General features: G+C 39.3%; 1 protein-coding gene across 1 annotated transcript in view; it reads right to left on the bottom strand.

Moving 5' to 3' along the window:
• Window positions 1-20,797, bottom strand: part of MYO3B (myosin IIIB) — a 476,027-nt gene that overhangs the window by 109,855 nt on the left and 345,375 nt on the right. The window contains exons 31-32 of the mRNA XM_058435743.1: window positions 6,354-6,414; window positions 5,332-5,428 (exon numbers count right to left, since the gene is read on the bottom strand). Coding sequence (XP_058291726.1) covers window positions 5,332-5,428; window positions 6,354-6,414 — 158 coding nt within the window. The remainder of the gene's footprint in view (window positions 1-5,331; window positions 5,429-6,353; window positions 6,415-20,797) is intronic.

Raw genomic sequence — 20,797 nt, forward strand, 5'->3', positions numbered from 1 at the left:
GAAGTAGATGGCATTAAAGAATCTGCTAAGTGAAAGAAAGTGGTGTGATTTGCTCAGGAGCCGTGGCTAGACAGGACATGAAAGATCCGAAATCAATCACTAATGCCTGATGCCAGGTTCCACATGCTCTCTGGTGGCTCTACCACATCCCAACAGTGTGCTTTGCCATCTGTGACCCCCTCAGGAGGCCAGTAGAATACTGCTTGCTACTTTTGACCTTCAAAAAGAAATGTGATTAAGGTATACTCCCTGTAGACAGGAAGAAAACCCAGAACAGAGGTACCTCTTAGGTGAGGTATAACAGAAAACCCAAGGGCAGGTAGTGAGGGTTCTTTAACAAGCACAGGTCACAAGGTTAAACTAAAGCTTGTGTACTTTACATTAAGAAAATGTAAGTAAAGGGCCTGGCATGGTACCTAATGTAGGTACTACATACATGATAGTTCCTGTTCTTTTATTCATAGGGGATTTTCTCAGATCTCCCTCTCAAACCCACTTCTTTTACTGCCTAAAAAAAATGCTTAAAACCTGTTTTTTAGACCACAGCAAAGATGAAAAAGGAAGAAGGAGAAGAAAAGTATGTTACAAAAAGTCAGCTCATTAACAACAGCAAGAAACATCAGCTTTGTATTGAGAGAGGAGAAATTAAACAGAGAATCTGGCACATTAACTAAAAATCATAATGGTCAAGGGTCATTTACTGCAAGGGTAGGTGGCCCCATTTCATAATGGTCTCTGAGGATTGCTCTGCATTACAGCCCAATGTGATAACTGCTATTAATAATAATGCCCCTAGATACAAAGAATAAGGAGAATTGTGTTTGTGCACTCAATATGAAAGGTAATTTTAGGTTTGAAAGAGTTTCAGCTGTATAGAAAATGTACTTACACAAACTATCTCATTTCTTGATGATGTCTAGTTGGTTCTCAACTCCAAAACTGAAGTTATCGTTAAAATCATAACCCAGATCATGCCACTCTCCCACTCACTGGCTTCCCATTTCACTGAGACTAAACCCTCACTACTCATAAAGTGAACCTCAGACCGACAATATCAGAACCACCCGCAAGCTCATTAGTGCTGCAGAATCTCAGAGCCACTCAGGCCTGCTGAATGAGAATCTTCATTGTATCTAGATCCCTAGGATGTTTGTTAGGACATTAAGCAGTACGAACCTGCACTGTCTGGCTCCTCATTTCCTATGACTCTACTTTTTGCTCTCTTAGCTCCAATACAGGGACTTCTACTCTTCATATAGTCCATTCACGTTCTCTCCTCCAGGCCTTTATCATGGTCTTCTGCCAGGAATGCTCTTCTCTTAGATATTTACATGGTGAACTGGCTCACCACCCTCAAGCCTTTACTCAAACCTCACATTCTTCATGAAGCCACCCTGTTTAAAAATACAACCACCCAAACCCACCCTCTACACTTGGGCCACTCCTTATCACCCTTGCTGCTGTATTTTCTCCCTGTAACTCTTCACCCCTCTAACATCCCACATAATTGACTTATTTGTCTGCTTACCGTTTATTGTCTATCTCCCTCTGCTAGAGTGTAGCACCATGTGGACAGGGTTTTGATACTGACACAACATCCAAGTGCATGATTATTTTGTTAGTAATTCATTTTTATTGTATTCCACAAAAGTATCAGACTGTGGTGAAATGGAAAACAACCAACCAAAAACTGGTCTTTTATAAGAGTTTTGAGAAATACTGGTCAGTTCCTGGCACATAGCGTTAATAATTATTTTTTGAATAAATAAATAAATAGAAGAACAAATGCCTAAAGTATAACCATTTACACAGTAAAACCAGATAAGGTCTGTATACATCGCTGTCAGTCCTATTAAATAATTTCACTGCTTGGATTAGTGACCAAGTGACTAGAATTAGGCACTTCCCGGGTATATTGTGCTTTTCTCTTAGTGTGAGCAATGAACCAGCCCACATGGGCCAGTTAGGGACACTTCTTTTTTTTTTTTTTGAGACAGAGTCTTGCTCTGTCGTCCAGGCTGGAGAGCAGTGGCACGATCTCGGCTCACTGCAAGCTCCGCCTTCTGGGTTCACGCCATTCTCCCGCCTCAGCCTCCCGAGTAGCTGGGACTACAGGTGCCTGCCACCACGCCCAGCTAAATTTTTTTTTTTTTTTTTTTGTATTTTTAGTAGAGATGGGGTTTCACCGTGTTAGCCAGGATGGTCTCCATCTCCTGACCTTGTGATCCGCCCGCCTTGGCCTCCCCAAGTGCTGGGATTACAGGTGTGAGCCACCGTGCTGGCCCAGGAACACTTGTTATACTCTGAAGACAGCCTTGTTTAAGCCCCATATTTAGAGACTTCCTTGCATGGCTGCTCTAAGCTGAGCTTGAGATGGAGTAACTTTAGGTTTATTCCCTGCCTCTCACTCTCACCTCACCAGACCCCTTCATAGAATAACGAAGTTAGGTCTCATTGCAAGTTAGAAGGCAAACCTTCTGGATGTTAGTGTTTTTTTTTAACTGAAAAGGTCACACTATTCTCATTCAACCTTCCACAAAAACATGGGTTAAAATAATGGGTCATTTAAAGCACAGAATTAAACATAAAGGTATAATTTGCTAAAAATGTTGCTTAAATAATATATTCTTGTTTCTACGACTGATAATATAAACGAAACAGAAAAAAAATTTTGTTCTTCATCTTTGTCCTTTTCTAAGATCAAGAGCAATCTGATTTACATATAATGTTTTCTCATGTCTTCATGTCTAAACTTTCTTTGCTTCTCCTGCTCGAAACAGCAATAGCAACAAAATGAAACAGCTTGGATTATTTTAATTCCTTCCACTAGTACACTATATCTATTTGGAGGTTGTCTCAGAAACATTTACTTTATTCTAGGATTGTTAGAAATACATTTTAAAACTTTTCTCTGATTGCTTACTTAGGTAGAGTTTCATTTCATTCTTGCTTCCATTATATTTCATCACCACTTTGGATGCTCAAGAATTCAATTCCAGACCTAGGCTAGGTTGTGAGGAGAGAACTCATAAATGGGAAGACATGATTCTAGAGAGTTTTAAATCTAGTAGATGAATTAAAGTAACTATAATACAAAGCAGGATGTGATAAGTATTATAAGAAAGAGTAAAAGAGTAGGGAGCCATTGTGGACCTTGATGAATGGAGAGGATTTTGAAAAGTAAACGAGGGAGAAGGACATGTGGAGCAGAAGAGGCAGCATGAACAGTCACAGAGGAGGGAAAGAACACACCAGCCGTGTTCGGAGAATAGAGAATAGTTTGGAGATTCTGAAGCACAGAATGAAAAAGAAAGAGCAGTGGAAGCTAGAGCTAGAAAAGAAGATTAGGACCAGAACAGAGAAAGCCTTGAAGGTCATGCTAGGATACTAGGGAGTCACTGAAGAGTATGGAGGTAGAGAAGGTCATGATTAGGATTTTGCTTTAGAAATCTTAGGTTTCTGTTGGCATAAGAGAAGCTAAAGCAGAAGAATGGAGGCAGGAAAAAGACTTAGGATGCTGTTTATAAGAGTGTAAGGGGAAGTAACGGTGATGGTGGCAGACCCAATAGAAAATCATTTAGACTGGAAGGAAGAGACAACTCAAGAAAGAAAGTGCATATGAGCCATTTATAGCAAATCAGATATGTAACTTATTAATAAATTTGACTTTTTAAGATACTTTCCTAAAGAATGGGAAAGATTATTGTAATCCAACAAGTCTCTTTTCTTTTTAACAAATATTAATTCATAATGCAATGTATTTTTACTTCCCCTGAACTATCACACCAAAACTTAATGCCTTACAAAAAGAACTTTATTTTTCTACCTAGTATTCATGTTCACAGATTAACTTTGTATTTATATAATGTCAATAACAGTAATTACCATAACAGCAATTGACATTTACTAAACACTTACTCTGAGCCAGACACTATGCTATGCCCTTTACTTACACTAGCTCATTTAATCCTAAGTAAAACCACTCAGATATGCATTACTATTTCCCTCATTTTACATGTGTAGGTACTAAGGTAAGGAGTTGCTATGTAACTTGATTAACACAGGAGAGCAGAGATTTGAATCCAGGCAGGTCTGATGCCAGAACCTGTCAGTATGGTTTAGCTATTCAACCATACTTCAAAGTTTTCTTTTTAGGAATTACATCTATTTAAAAATAGAATACCAAGAGAGAACAAAAACTAGACAGGACAAATAGAAAATAAATAGCCACATGATAGATTTAAACCAAAACGTATCAATAATCACATTAAATATAAATGATCTAAACACTCCAATTAAAATATAGAGACTGTCTGTTTGGATAGAGAAAAGAACCAACCAAACTCTCGCATAATGAATTTTGCTCCATTATACTGTTTTTCCCCTAAATTCTCTCCACTTTTTTTGTGCTACTTTTACCCCCACTTCATTGTGGCCTTATTCCTGAATACTGTCTGCCTATGAGGAAAATATTTCCTTTGTCAGGTTTATCACTTACTACACGTCCATTTAAAAGGTTCTGCTATAATGGACCCCATCCTCTTGTCTCTCTCCAAGAGTTTAAGATCCATATAGACTGAAGTCATAACACATTTATTATGCATTTCCCACTTCATACTGTGCTACTTTGTCACTGAAAAACAAGCTAAGAAGAAAATTGAAGAGATCTGAGAAATAATATTTCAGAAAAATAGATGAGGTTGACATTAAGTGTAACATCAAGAGCATTTCTTTTCTTGGAATGGTTCACGTAGTCCTTAGTATCTTCTAGCTTGTAAATATTTCTTACAATTATGTTTCTATTTTATCTTCCAGAAGCACTGGTTTTAGCTGCATGCAAATCTGAAACTGACTTTTACTATATTCTGTAGCAAGACATTTAGAAAACGAGCCAGAAATAGTTGTGTTCCAAAGGCATGTCTGTCTTCTTGCTCAAAGAATGGCCATGTTGCCAAAAGGGCAGAACTACTTTCTAAATCTATATTCTTTATCAACTCCTAGATTTCGACCCTGCGTGATCAGCTCCAGTAAAAGCTGGTCAGCTGTTTATTTTCCCTTTAACAAAATGAAATTTTAGAACAGTTTCCTAGTTTAAGGTTAAGTAAATGGAAAAGCATGGACTTTGATATTCATTGTCTTAAATGACATGGGTACATGGTAAACTGCTACCTTTAATACAAGTTTTACATCCAGCATGTATGGCTTCCCAAAACTTTTTGCCAACATTTGGTCATATTACTATCTAATTGAGTCCTGCCCAAACAACACACTAAAAAGTACACAAACATGCAAATGTTAGAAGCAGCATGCAATTCAAAATGTTCTTCTTACCAGGCTTTTGAGGGGCTCCCCAGAGACTCAATCCTTGGTGATCTGGAGCAGGATGGCATATCCGAGAAGATAGCAAATCAGTCCCAGAAACCGAGTGCTTCAGAAAAACCCAGTAAGAGAAATATTATTCTTATCCTCTGATGAAACAGCCTTAAGGACATGGCTTCTATTTAATGAAGGGGCACTTAACCCTGACTAAAAGCAAGAGGCTAAGTATATTGGAGTCATTTGTAAGTTGCTCCCATCTTGCATAGAATTGAATGGAGGTCCTCTCTTTGGGGCAATTAGAAGCCAAGTCTTAACATCTTTTGCTTCATTCATTTCTTCCTTAGAACAAGTCAACCTAGTCTCCTGTTAAATTAATTATAGTCCAGAATGTAAAATAGCTATGTGCTGATTTTCACCTATACTTATTTTTTATCTCTAAGAAAGAAAAAAGAGAACCTATAGGAAGGTATTAATCTGCTTAACATTTCTAAGTACATCATCCAAAGGATTTTGTTTTTTTAATCTTACATATGCTCAGCAGAGTTACTGGCAAAAACTGTACATTTTCTTCATTTCATCCTTTCAACATCAAACAGTAGGCAGCAAAAATTGGATCAGACTTCAAAGCCTGCTGTGGGCTCCAAGTCACAGAGAGACGCCTCCATTTCACATATTGAATTCGAGCAGGATATCAAAGTGCTACCAAAGAACCTCGGGTCCTTACTCAAAAAGAGGCTCTAACATCTGTAGAGAGTGGAGTGCACAGACAAATCACCTCAGGGAGCAGCTAACATTTATTCTCAGCAGCAAATTTCCAGGCTTTTGATTCTCTCTCCACTGTACCACCCTGTCTCTCTACTGAACCAAAGTTCTTTAGCAAGCTGGGCTTTTGTCTCAAAGACTTCAAAATATCACTAACAGTTTCAAGTTTGGATGGCCCAACCAAGCAGCCACAGACAAGCTTCATGCCTATGAACTTGGATGAGTCTGAAGGAGTGATACACATTTACTTTGGAATGAAGATATCCAGCTACCTTGTTTGCATGTCCTGCGAAGATATCGCACCCTTTTGGAGAACTCTGGGCTTGTGAATGCCTGAAAAGATAACAATAATAATAATTTTAAAAGACTTGAAAATAATAATAGAAAAACTTAAAGAGGACTGTTTTTCTTCAAAGATGTATCAAAACATACTCTTTATGCTTCCATGGTTTCCCATTTCAGTCCTTGGTTAAAAGGACATGGTCACCTTAAGAAAATGAGTCCTACTAGGTGTTGCTCCTACATGTTACAGCACATCCACAGTCTGCCTGAATTCCCAAGACCCAAGAGACTGCTCCTTTTAAAGTTGTGTGATTGGCTTTGGTTTAGTGAGCTCTAATGGGCTTCCACAACCTTTACCAAGTAGCCAACTAAATGGATGCTAAGGCTACACTTCCTGCCCAGCACATGAATCACATTCACAGTTACAGAATTTAAAATGGATTCTGTAATCAAGAAAGTTTGGGGAATGTTAGGTTGGGCGTAGTTTGAAAGGTTTCCTTACTGCAGGAATAATCTTTTAAAATTACAATATACATTTATGGATCTCTATAGTAAAGATCCAGGGGGGATGCAGGGTGTCCAAAAGTAATTTGACCAAGAAGCTTAAAGTGATAACCTATTAACATCTAGTAAAATCCTAATGCTTCATGGAACAAAGTTTGGAAAAATCACTTGGTCTGGGTCCCCAATTTTTTATAATCAGAACACATTGTGTAAGAGTGTGCTTATAACACACAGATAAAATAGGAGCCACTCATAATGCCTTTCAGATGGAACCAGCAGAGTGGAAAGCACTGAGTAAGGAAGGGAAATCTGTGTTCTGACCCCTGCCTCACACATACGCACACATGTGACACACATGACACAACAAACATGTGACTTTGGGTAAGTTTCTGTAGTATTCGGGGTCCTAGTTTTCCTCATCTATAAAATGAGGAGATTGAGATAAATTATTCCTAAGGTCACTTCCAGTTCTATATTAATAATCTTATTCTTTACTTAAGCTGACAAGTTCATTTCCATATATTTATTTGTGGATATTACCTTCAAAATACATATTATAAGCAATATGCCCATTTAAAAGTTACCACATCAGTACCTGGAAGGAGGGAACTATAATTCGGTATTTATTTGTGTGTATATTTGCTTTTCATATGTCTCCCACAATGGAATGTAAGCTACATTAAGTCAGGGACTGGATCTGCTCTATTTCATGCTCTGTGTAAGCACCTACCCAGTACCTGGTACATAGTAAATGCTCAATAAATATTGACCATTTGAATAAATAAAACAATGATTAGTCAATCCACAAAATGTGGGGCCATGTAGATCAGTAAGAATACTCTTACTATTAAAATAAATTAACTATTATTTATATACTACTTCATTTAAAAAAATGCTTTTAAATATTTAAGAAAGCTTCACAGCCATTTGGTCTAAGTACTTTAATTGTATCTATTATATAGACGAACAAAGAGGTTCAGAGAGGTTAAGAGATTTTCCCAGGTATCAAGGTAAATAGCTGGTAGAGCTAAGGCATTCACCCATGTTTGTCTGACTCCAAATCCTCTGCTCTTCCTCTGAACCATAATATATTCTATACCCTTCAGTATCTAAGCACTGGCCCAAAGGACTCACTCCTGTCTGGCCTAGGCAAGTCCCAGTAGCTGTGACACACCTATAGGATGGGTGGATTCTAAGACCTCTAGGAGAAAGCCTAAGAAAGAGAGCTGTTGAATTACTGCCAGACTCCCAATTTATGCCTTTCCTGACCCCTCAAAAAATGAACTCTTGACAACTCCTCTAGCTTGTGTGGCTTTTCAGAATCCAAAGTCAATGGCAGACACCTCCCAACTCTCCACAGGGAGTCAGCTTATCTGTTTTATTCCCTCTTCATTCAAGCCTTTGGAAGAATCGAAGGCAGCTCAATGTAAAGTTTGTGTGTGTTTAAGAAAAGTCAGCGGCAGAGATCAGGGAGTAGTGTCTACAGGCAAATAAATTAGAAAATACTAGATTAGCCTACAAGCCAGGTTTCTTTCCTGAGAGGCTTTCCGGCAACTTTAATTTAATAATGTGTTCAATGAGACTCCAAGAAAGGAAAAGAATGGGAAACATTTCCTAGACATTATTTTAACAATGGACCCTTCTCCTCTGTAGCATGTTGAGGCACTACTGATTCTTAGAACACGCCTTGCTTTTAAGAAAATGGTACAAGTCAGTTTTCTTAAAAAATCTAACTTCCTCAACTCCTCTATAGAGTTGTTGTTGTTTTTATTTTTTATTTTTTTTGCCTCAGGGACATGAGACTGGATAATGCTCTGCAATCCATCACTACCAAAATAAGGAAAAGCACAATAATAACAAAAAGCCATGGCTCAAGCTTACAATCCCAGCTACTGGGGAGGTGGAGGTGGGAGAACTGCTTGAGCCCAGGAGTTCAAGATTAGCTTGGGCAATATAGCAAGACCTGTCTCTATTTAACTGAATTTTTAAAATATTTTTTAAAAAGAAAGAAAAAAAAGCCAAAGCTTATTGCATGGATACATACCACCAGGCACCAGGCAAAGCATGTTACATACTGCTGACAGCCATGTGGATTGGTTCTTTTTGTTTGTTTGTTTTTGAGATAGAATCGCACTCTGTTGCCCAGGCTACAGTGCAGTGACATGATCATGGCTCACTGCAGCCTCGAACTTCTGGGCTCAAGTGATCCTCCCACTGCAGACTCCGAAGTAGGTGGGACTACAGGCATGTGCTACCACCACGCCTGGCTAATTTTTTATTATTTGGAGAGATGAGGTCTCACTATATTGCACAGGCTGGTCTCAAACTCCTGGCCTCAAGCGATCCTCCTGCCTCTGCTTCCTAAAATAACCTATTTTTACAGATAAAGGAATTAAGCATCAAGAAGCCAGTGATTTGCTTCAAACCATAGCTGGTAAGCAGTACACCATAAGACTATGGTATATTGACTATGGAAAAGGTGATACCAGAGGGAAATTATCAGGCCAAAATTATCAATTGTTGCTGGGTGTGATGGCTCACACCTGGTATCCTAGCACTTTGGGAGGTTGAGGCAGGTGGAATGTTTGAGTTCAGGAGTTGGAGACTAGCCTGGGCAACATGGTGAAACCCTGTCTCTATTAAAAATACAAAAAACTAGCCGGGCCATAGTGATGTGCACCTGTAGTCCCAGCTACTCAGGAGGCTGAGGTGGGAGCATTACCTGAGACCCAGAGGTCAAGGGTACACTGAGCCAAGATCGCACCACTGCACTCCAGCCTGGACAGCCGGAGTGAGACCCTATCTCAAAAAATAAATAAATAAATAAAAAGAATTATTAATTGCTGAAAAAATCATTAGACAAACTGTTAATAGAGAACAGGACATTCATATGGAGCCAAAGTACCACCATACAGGTGGCTTACCTCCTTCTTTCATTTCACAAGAGAGGCAATGTACACTGGAGAAATCAGAAGGTCACTATTTTAATGCAGTGCTCAATTTTAACACCACTAACGCCACGGCAACATTGTCTTGTAATGTGAGGCAACATGAAGTATGTAATATCACCCAGGATGTATTTTTTCCTTTTGGTCAAAAACATTTAACTTAAATCGGATTAAGTCTTTAGATCTAACTTACAGTCTACACAAAACATAGGGCATAGGGGGACAAGCTGGATAAGACCACAGGAAGCAAGCAGCTAAATACAGAAGGTGAGCTATTTTATGAGATAATCCTATTTTATGGCTCAATCCTCTGAAAAAGTCAGTGTTCTGAAAAAAGTGACTATTCTGTTATCAAAAGAGATGTAGGTGAAATAACGACTTGATGTTCTGTAACATTCTAGATTGGATCCTGGCCTGGATAAACATGTGCAAAGGACATTCTTAGAACAATTGGGAAATTTTGACTATGAATTGGTACGGGACAATATTAAGGAATTAATTCACTTATGAAGTGTGATATTGTTTTTTGAATCCACAGGAAATTTTTTTTAATAACACTGTCCACGGCCTCTGTTGGAAATCATAAGCTAAATGGGCAGAAGCAGTATATATGGCTATCAAAATATGGTGAATAGAAAGTAGTTGTCCCTGTTTGTATAATTCATCACATATTTCTAGGGCTCCATTGGCCTCTTGGAAGCATAACTAAAGTCTCAAACAGATTGCCTCCAGGGCTCAACCGCTTTGCTGAAGTCAGTTCATTGAACTGTGGGTTCTAGGGGAGACGGAAACTCTCAGTCACCGTTGAGAACCCTTCTGCTGGGCATCTGTCCTGAAAAAGCCCCCAGACAAAACTCACATCTAATTCCTTCTTCTTAAACCTGGATCCCAGTGTGAGCGGATGAGGGGCAAGGTGAAGGCTGGCTCCTGAGTAGTTGGCTGCTGAGAATACCCAGCATCTCCCTTCTTCTGCAGCAGAGATCCATGAGGCCAGCTGGCTCTGTCACGCTGCGCTGGTGGCACTAGGTGAAGTCACCGTGGTCCAGGGACTGGGCCTCAGCTTCACAGGCTCCAAAATTCAATTTGTCAGTTCATTGAGGGATGATGATTTTGGGGAGAGCTGAGTTGCAATACCCAATCTCAAAAGAGTCATATTTGAAATGTACAATGCGAGTGTGATTTTACAATGAATGATATGATCTGGACTATACTTTTCCCCTCTCTAGTTGGTTGATACACTCTGGAGACTAAATTACACATTAGAATTAAAGCAAAAGAAGCAGGGTGCTCTTTGAGGATGTATCTGATCAGTCAAGCTTGTCTAGTAACTGGCTTTTTCTATTTTAGGGTTAGAATCAGTACCTTTTTGCTTGGATAGGTGTTGAGACACACTGGCTCCCCTCAGATTCTCCATTTCCTACACTTAGTTTCTTTGTGTATTTTTTATCAATTTTGATAAAGTTTTCAAGATTATCTTTTATCAATTATAAGTTAGAATGGCTTGGAGACAAACTGAGAAATCCATTTATTCGTTCACACTTGAAAGCACACTCTAATTTCAAAATAGCTAATTCAACGTTGGTTGATTTTTGTTAGCTTTCCATTGTCTCTAAATTTGGGAGTATTTCTCTTAGTAAATTTGTGTCTCATTTGGTAGCCCCAAAAGAAAGGCTAATCAGCATAGCCCAGTAATTTGTTTCTACTTCTTTGGTAACTTTGAACAAAAACCGAAGAGCTCTTGGCTGGGCGTGGTGGCTCAAGCCTGTAATCCCAACACTTTGGGAGGTTGAGGCGGGAAGATTCCTTGAATCTAGGAGTTAGAGATTAGCCTGGGGAACATGGTGAAACCCTGTCTCTACAAAAAATACAAAAACTAGCCAGACAGGGTGGCATGCCCTTGTAGTCCCAGCTACTCAGGAAGCTGGGGTGGGAGGATCATCTGGGCCCGGGGAGGTCGAGGCTGCAGTGAGCTATGATTGTGCCACTGCACTCCAGCTTCCCCATCAAAAAAAAAAAAAAAAAAAAAAAATCAAAGAGCTCTTAATAAGAGAAGGTCAATTTCTTGTTCCCAAGAAGCAGCAGTAAAACCACTCTGCAGAAGATATGATCAGACCAGAATCATTATTTTTGAGACAGGGTCTAACTGTGTCACCCAGGATGGAGTACAGTGGTGAGATCGTGGCTCACTGCAGCCTCAACCTCTCAGGCTCAGGTGATCCTCTTATCTCAGCCTCCTGAGACCAGGATACTTTTTCTTTTTTTTTTTTTTTTGAGACAGAGTCTCGCACTGTCACCCAGGCTGGAGCGCAGTGGCACGATCTCGGCCACTCCAGGTTCAAGCTATTCTCCTGCCTCAGCCTCCCAAGTAGCTAGGATTACAAGCGCCCGCCACCACGCTCGGCTAATTTTTTGTATTTTTAGTAGAGATGGGGTTTCACTATGTTGGCCTCCAGGCTGGTCTTGAACGCCTGACCTCGTGATCCACCCGCCTCAGACTCCCAAAGTGCTGGGATTACAGGCGTGAGCCACCGCGCCCAGCTGAGACCAGGATACTTTTAAATAGTAGGGGCCCCAAGAATCTTGAGGGAGGCAAGTTTCACATAAACAAGTCATATAACTTTCATTATGGAAGTTATTACCATAAGAGATAATAGAAAACATACACATCTTCAGAAACGGTTTCAGTAAATTCAAATTATGAAGGTAAATTAAGACATTTAAGGAATGACATCAGAGAAGAGGACACTGTCCATTGTTAATGATGCAGTGCCTGACTTAAGTGCCAACAGGATTTTCATATGAACTTGGCATAGGTTGAACCCCAATTGGCAACTCAAGCATTCTTATTTAGTTTTTATATGGATCTGAACATTCCAAGGACTGAGGGTATAAATGCAGAAGAACACCCAGATATGAATCCCCCAACATTGTCACTATGTATCACTTCTTCCCTGATTTGCATCAGCTGGGTATTATTGCATATTTTTCTTACTTTATATAGATATTTAAATAGCTTTGAAGACACAGAGGATTGGAAGGTAACAAATGTCTTAAGAAAAACACAAACTATCTATTGTGTTATTGTGTGTCATTATGGGTTAAAAGACACCCCAAAATGTGTACATTAATGCACCTTTTATTACAAAAACTGGAAAGCTAGGATTTATAGAACACTTTTGTTTCCTATTCACTGCCAGCACCACCACCACAAATCAGCTTTTGTCAAGTACCTACAAAATCTCCAAGGGTTGTATTCTGATTTCCACGCTTTTGAATGCTCCCTCTTCTCTTGTTCACCTGGTCATTGCATTCTTACCCTTTAGCTCAGGAGTCAGCTCTTCTGAAAAGCCTTTCCTGCCTCAACTCCCCCCATCTACTTCCACTCTAGGAAGAACTGTAGGCTGCCTGGTATATTTACACAATATATTGAGCACAACCACACTGAAAGCTGGTTTGCAACTGATTTGTCTGGTGCTACTTTCTGACCAACTAAAAGTGTCTGCAAATCACCTACTGAAAGCATCCTGTATAAAATTTTGCAAGGGAGGACAGCAAACCGGAGCAAGTACCATAACGGCTTTTGAGATATCAGAGCTCTAGGTATTGCTGTGCTCATTAGCTTTGTCTTTTATTTTTTAGCTGATGAAAATGCTCCAAATTCCCAAGTTGTTTGAATATTCACCAGTCACTAATCAACGAAAATGTAGTAATATCTGCCTTTCTCCCAAAGTAAATGACTAAAAGAACTGATGGCAAAATGTTGCTCTTTTTCCCTTTTTTCTGATCAAAAATTATTTTGTATGATTAAAAAATAATACATATATATTGTTGTGCTGTATAAAATACAGATATTCTATGAGAAGAAAATAAAGACTAGGGAAAATGTCCATATCCAGATATAATTAGTTTGTTGCATATATCTTTTCAGATACTTTTCTATGCACATAAAATACATTTTTAAAAATAGCTCATATTTATCATTTTAACCTACCTTATAATTACGAGCATCTTTCCACATATTTGTATATAACACACATACATCCACATGTACACATATATCATCATATTCATAGCTATATAGTATTCTATTGGGTGATTATCATGATGTAACTAATCTCTTATGTTTGGATATTTAAGCTGTTTATAAATTTTTCACATTATAAACAATGGATCATTAAATATTTGGAGCCAGAGTTATGAGTACTCATCTAGTTATCTCGCTAGGATAAATCTTATACATAAAGCTGTCAGGTCAAAGGACGATAAACTTTTTTCTATTTTAAGGTTTTGAAATTATGTCATCAAACTCTCTAAAAAGCAACAAAAATTAACACTCATATCCACAAAAAGTATGAAAGGGCCCATTTCCTATCATATTGCCAGCACTGGGAATAGTCTGTGTTTTAAATCTTTGCTTACCTCTTTGCAAAGTATAGACTCACTATTATTTTAATTTGGACTTCTTGATTTTTAAAGGGGAAAAACATTATTCCTGGGCTTTAATGCGTGATATGAAGGAAAGACAGAGCATAGGAAAGGAGAAACAATAACAGCACACAATAAGATCACCATTATTGCAGGAAAATAAGGGAAACAAGAAGGAATAAACTTCACACCTTTTGTATTACTTTTTCTCATTAGGTTTGGATACCCAGTAACTTTTAGAACAATTCTGAATGCATGCACTGCATCCCACCCTAATCATTACTGAATGAGTTGAATACGCAAGTTATATATCTAAATATATGGATATTTGTTTGCACTAAAACACACAATTATTTTAAGTTTTAGAACATGGCTCAAGGATAAATTCATCAGAAGGGCTCCAAAAGGCTGATGACTGTCTCATAATGCCATTGCTCTAAGTTAGCAGTAGTTAGATTTATGCACTTATGCTAATTTCTCAAATCCCACTGAGCCCTTTAAATGTGATCATATTTGTTTGCCTCATTGCTTTTCCCCAACCGTGAGCCCATACAGTCTTAATTTGCCAGTCCTTGCATTCTCATTTATTTTCTTTTCCCTCCTTCACTACTTTACTGCAGGCAGCTGTCACTGTGTAAATGTCTAAGGTAGGAGCAGAAGGCTTTTCTTCATTCTGCTGAGAATGCTTGCTTTATTGGAAAAAAGGACACTCAACTGAGAGCTGCCCGTAAAGCTTATTTCAGTTCTTTGTCAGCAACCAAGGGAGCTGAGAGAAAGTTCAGGGATAAAAGAAAAGATGCAGTAGTGGAGAAGGGCACTGTGATCTGAAGGGACCCAGAGGCCTGGGCTGAGGGCCACAGCATGGCTAGAACAGCTGAGCTTTATGTGAGCTCAGGTGGAATTTGTGGTGGGGCCTGGGTGATGGTGACGGAAGCAGCTTCTTTTCCCTCAGGCACTGTGCTGAGGACTTGGCTGGACTATCCATTTCATCCCATGCCAGTGCTAGCAGCATAGGTTCCCCAGTGTTCCCAATTCACAGACCAGGAAACCCAAGCTTGGGCTATTTGAGTAACATAGGTCATAACCAGATACAAATCCTGATCTGGCTGACCCAGAGCCCATGCTCTCAGCCTCAGCATAATTTTGTTACTGGACTCTTTCAGATAATCACACACTTCTATTAAGGATCTTAATGAATGATACCTGGGGCTACTAACATTCAGTTCTAGAAAATTTGCTAGGAGGCAGATTAAATGAAGCCCAATGATATCTGGAGGTATAACCCCTGGCCTGACCTTCTATTTATCTTGTGTCTCTAGACTATTATTAAGATTATACACACTCGCACCATACTGAAGGCTCTAATCTGACGCAAGTCTCCTTGAGATTCTGTATAAGAACAATGTGTATGACATGTGCAATATAAGGTCTTCTACAGGCTCCCAGACATCAGTCATTCAGCTCCCAAGTCTTTATCAAGCACCTTTAAATTTGTCTCCTACTATTGTAAGTACTGGGGATACAGCAGAGGAGATCCAACAGTCCTCTGCTCATGAACCTACATTCAAGTGGCAGACACAAATTGAAACAGAAAAGTAACTATGTGGCATATTAAATACAAGTAAGTGCCAAAGAGGAAAATTAAAGCAAGGAAGGGGGGTGGAAAGTATTGGAGGCAGGGTCTGCAATTTTAGATTGAGTGGCTACAGAAAGTCACATTTGAATAAAGACCTTAATAAATAAGTAGGAATTGATATCCCTGAATATGGTTTCAAAAGTCCTTAAAGGGCAAAAAACACTATGTGTTATGGCATGTAGAGGTTAGAGGAATGCTATAAACACTTGGTAGATTTAGCAATATATTTCATTACATACAGTCAGGCTATATGCATACATATTCATGATACATTAGTTCTAAAACACTTGAACTAGAGTTGCTAGATAAAATACAGGACACTGAGGCTGGGTGTGGTGGCTCATGCTTGTACTCCTAGCACTTTGGGAGGCCAAGATGAGAGGACTGCTTAAGCTCAAAAGTTCAAGACCAGCCTGGGCAACATAGTGAGACCTTGTTTCTACAAAAAAAATTTAGTCAGGCGTGGTGGCGCACATCTATAGTCCCAGCTACTTAGGTGGCTAAAATGGGAGGATCACTTAAGCTCAGAAGGTTGAGGTTACAGTAAGCCAAGATCATTCCACTGCACTCCAGCCTGGGTGACAGAATGAGGCCCTGTCTCAACAAACAAACAAACAAACAAACAAACAAACAAACAAGACACCCAGTTGAATTTGAATTCCAGACTAACAACAAACATATCTCAGAGATACTGTGGGTTTTGTTCTAGACTTCCTCAATAAAGCAAATATCGCAATAAAATGAGTCACGCACATTTTTTGGTTTCCCAGTGCATATAAAGTTATTTTTACACTATTATCTATTAAGTGTGCAATAGCCTTATGTCTAAAAAATGTACATACCTTAATTTCAAAATATGGCTAAAAAATTCTGACATAGAGACATGAAGTAAGCACATGCTGTTAGAAAAATGGCAAAACTAGACTTGCTCAACACAGGGTGGCACAAACCTTCAGTTCGTAAAAAACACAATCTCTGTGAAGTGTAATGAAGCAAAAGGGAATAAAACAAGGTATATTTGTAATTATTTAGTATAAGTATTTTCAAATACTTAATGGGATATACTTAAACAAAAAAGATTATTTGTTGTTTATAGAAAAGTCAAATCTAAGTGGGTATCTTGCATTTTTATTTGCCAAATACGGCAACTCTCACTTGGGCAAATCACCTCTCCCCTTCTTCATCAGCAAAATATAAATAAAAACTCTTGCCTGGGCTAAGGAAAAAATGATTACATTTGTTCTCCTGGGCAGAACAAAATAAAAACACAAGATAAGATTTTAAAATAATTAAATAAGATGCACATATAGTCAGAAGTTAGAAGTAAAACACAAACTTATTGTTCATGATTTTGCACTTCTGAAAGACAAATCTGTAAACATGGAAACTTCAAGGGAGAATAATAATGATGAGGTATCTGTGTGGCTGCTTTTCTAGAATCTGTGCTTTTCCTCTGGATTCAGTCTTAAGGTAACTTGGGGGTTGAGCTACTTTTGAGTTACAGTTCTAGCACTTTAAGAGTGAATTAGGCCAAGGCATAGACTTGTGGAGAAAAAGGAAACTTCAGATACCATTTATTACACCCTTTTCATGCTGTAACTGGGGGATGTTCTATTCACCACTGCACCACCCTCCCACCCCCACAGAAGATAATATTTAACCCAGTTTTCCTCTTTTAATTCTGAAAGCAGTACTTAGTTCAGGGAAGGAGAAGTAAGAAGTGCTGAAATAAAGTGCATGACACACATGGCACTAAATGACGGGGCCCAAGGACAGGTGAGGGAGGGGGCGTGAGAGGAGGGAAGGACATTTTCAGAAACTTTTACAAACGAAAAGCCTAAACAAGATTGTGTGCAGTAGGTGGTGACTAGTCAGCAATGTCACAGCCGAGAAGCTTGAGGACCATCACTGAGCAGGGCAATGATGACATGGAATAGACTTTTAGGTGTGAATGGAGAGGGATCAGGAGTCTAAAGAAAAAGTGGCTGATGAACTGCCATGTCTAAAGGGCAAGAAGTGGCACTGACTTGTTTATTGCAACTTTTTATTCTGATTTAATCATATTAATAGAAAAGATGCAAGAATAGTATAAGGAATCCTATATATTCCTCAGCAGACTTACATATTTGCTTTGTCCTCTCTCTTTGTACTGATATATACACACACAAACATGCATAATTTTTTTCTGAACCATTTGAGAGTCAGTTACAAATTGGATACTTTTTTTTTTTTTGAGACAGAGTTTCACTCTTTGTTGCCCAGGCTGGAGTGCAATGGTGCAATCTTGGCTCACCACAACCTCCACCTCCCAGGTTCAAGCGATTCTCCTGCCTCAGCCTCCCGAGTAGCTGGGATTACAGGCACCCGCCACCATGCCCAACTAATTTTTTTGTAGTTTCAGCAGAGATGGGTTTTCACCATGTTGGTCAGGCTGGTCTCGAACTCCTGACCCCAGGTGATCTGCCCACCTTGGCCTCCCAAAGTGCTAGGATTACAGGCACGAGCCACTGTGCCCAGCCTATCTGATATTCTTTTATCCCTAAATACTTCAGTGTGTGTGTTTTTAAAAGGAAGGGCGTTTTCTTATATGACCAGAATACAATGATCAAAATCAGAAATTTAATATGACACTATTTTCCAATCTACAGATTGTATTTCCAATCTATGGATTTTTCCAAATGTCTCAATGGTGTCTTCTATAGCAAAATAAATTCCTAGATCATCTATTGCATTCGGAGGTAATGTTCTTTTAGTCCCCTTTCATCTGGAATAGTTTCTTAGTCTTCTGTCATGTTTCATTTTGGAGCCTACAGGCTGGTCATTTTGTAAAGGCTCCCTTTTTTGGACTTGTCTGCTGTTTCCTCGTGATTAAATTCAGGTTATGCATATTTGGCAAGAAATCCACAAAAGTGATGTTGTCTTCTTTTCAGTGCATCATATCAGGAGGCACATGCTGTCAGTTTGTTCAATTACTGGTGATGCTAACTTTCATCCCTTGGTTAAGGTGGTTTCTGCCAGTTTTCTTCACTGTCTTTTTGTAATTAATAAGTTTCTTATGGGGACTTACTCTGAGACTATGCAAATGGTTTATTACTCCTTAAACTTTCACATAGTAGTGTTAGCATCCATTCATAATTATTGCCTGAAACAATTATTATTTTTGTAGTTGCCAAATGATGATTTTCTGTTTTCTTAATTTCATCTACCTTTATTATTTCATATTTTATTGTAAGGAAGAGCTCAGCCTCTTCCCTTCTTTCCTTCCTTCCATCCATCCGGGTGGACTTATGATATCTTATTTTATTCAATGGATTATACTCTTTTGTCATCATTTACTTTGATAATCATAGTTTGGCACCGGATGATTTTAAAGGTTTGGGAGTAACAGATTTCAAAATGAGTACAAAATGCATAATACTAAGGATAACTTAAAGTGGATGCCTCAGAGATAACAACTCCTCTAATCACTATGATTTGTGAGTGCTTTTTATGCATCAAATGAGATGCTACACACTTTGTATATGTTACCTCATTTAACTTTCATGTCTTGGTGAGGTAGATATTGTGCTATTTGATCTTCCATTTAAAGATGAGGAAACTGAAGCCTTGAGAAAATAAGTGGGTTTATGAAGTTCTTTCCCTGTAGTAGCAGGTCTAGTGGACTCTAGGGCCCTTGTTGTCAACCACAAGACAATCCTACAAGTAGGTGTAGAAAACCCCCAGGAAAGAATAAGGCTTTAAAAGCAGGGTTACACTATTCCTGAGGGTAGCTAGACACTTTTTCCAGGACCTACAGAGAAATCTGAGCTTTTTGCATTTTTACAAATGGGGCATTTGGAAACTGTCTACATGTCTGTCATCACTCCAGGTACTTCCCTAACCTGCTTTGTGGAAACCATCCTACCTGCCTGAAATCCCATAAGCATAAAGAAAGAGATCATCTGTGTCAATGTCAGCAGACACAGATCCAGAAAGGCATGACTTGGTTGTGTCACCCAAGGAAACATTCCTATGGGTCAAGATAAGACAAGTGAAAGCCATGTTGGGATGGAGGAGAAGGCGGGGGAGAGGACTAAGGGAACAGCAGAGCAGAGAAATTCACTATCTATCCAATTTTTTAGATCCCAGGTGAAGACAAGGCTGTGGCTTCCACTGTTTGCCCCCCCTGCAGGCTAATATACTAAATCTTTTTCTGGCAACAATGCCCCTTCCACCTTCACCACACCACTACTTTTAATTTGAAGTTTCAGATTCTGAGAATGAGCTTAGGTGAAAGGATGCTTCATGCTAGTAAAAATAATTTAAACAACTGCCCTCCCTTGGAGAAAAAAGCACAGTTGGATCTGAGAATAACATCCTTGCTCTCCCAAGAGGAACAAACTAAAAATAAAAGTCAACAAGGTGCTTCCTGCCAGTCAGTAAATCCAATAAGCAAATACGATGCCTCAACCTGGCGCTGGGTAGTTAACAGCTAGCCTGACTCCCTGCACCCGAGAGCGGCCATGTGGTTCTCAGAGCTAACAGCTGCCAAGCAGAACCCCTCAGATTAACCCATAGGTGGTGTTGAACCACTTCCCATTAAGATATTTGCAAAGCAAACAAAAATGATAGCCCCACTCTGAGTCCTGGGAGCTGGCCAGGAGCACTGGCTGTTCTTGTTGACACAAAGAGCTCTCCCGGGAGGGTCTGGATCAGAGCGAGGAAGGCCACTCCCACCTGCGTCTCCAGACTGTGTTGGTCTTAGGCCATTAGAATTTCGGTATCAGGGACTGTTTATTATCTAATTTCCCAAGCACAGCAGTCGCTAGAGCTCTGTTTCACGAGAGCTCTCTATTGCTCTCTGTCTTCCCCACCTACACCATTCAGATAAAAAGAACAAATTCACCCCTCCTCCTGTTTTGTCTATTCATCAAGGAGACAA

Source organism: Hylobates moloch, unplaced genomic scaffold, assembly GCF_009828535.3.
Source record: "Hylobates moloch isolate HMO894 unplaced genomic scaffold, HMol_V3 SCAFFOLD_1, whole genome shotgun sequence".
NCBI lineage: Eukaryota > Metazoa > Chordata > Mammalia > Primates > Hylobatidae > Hylobates > Hylobates moloch.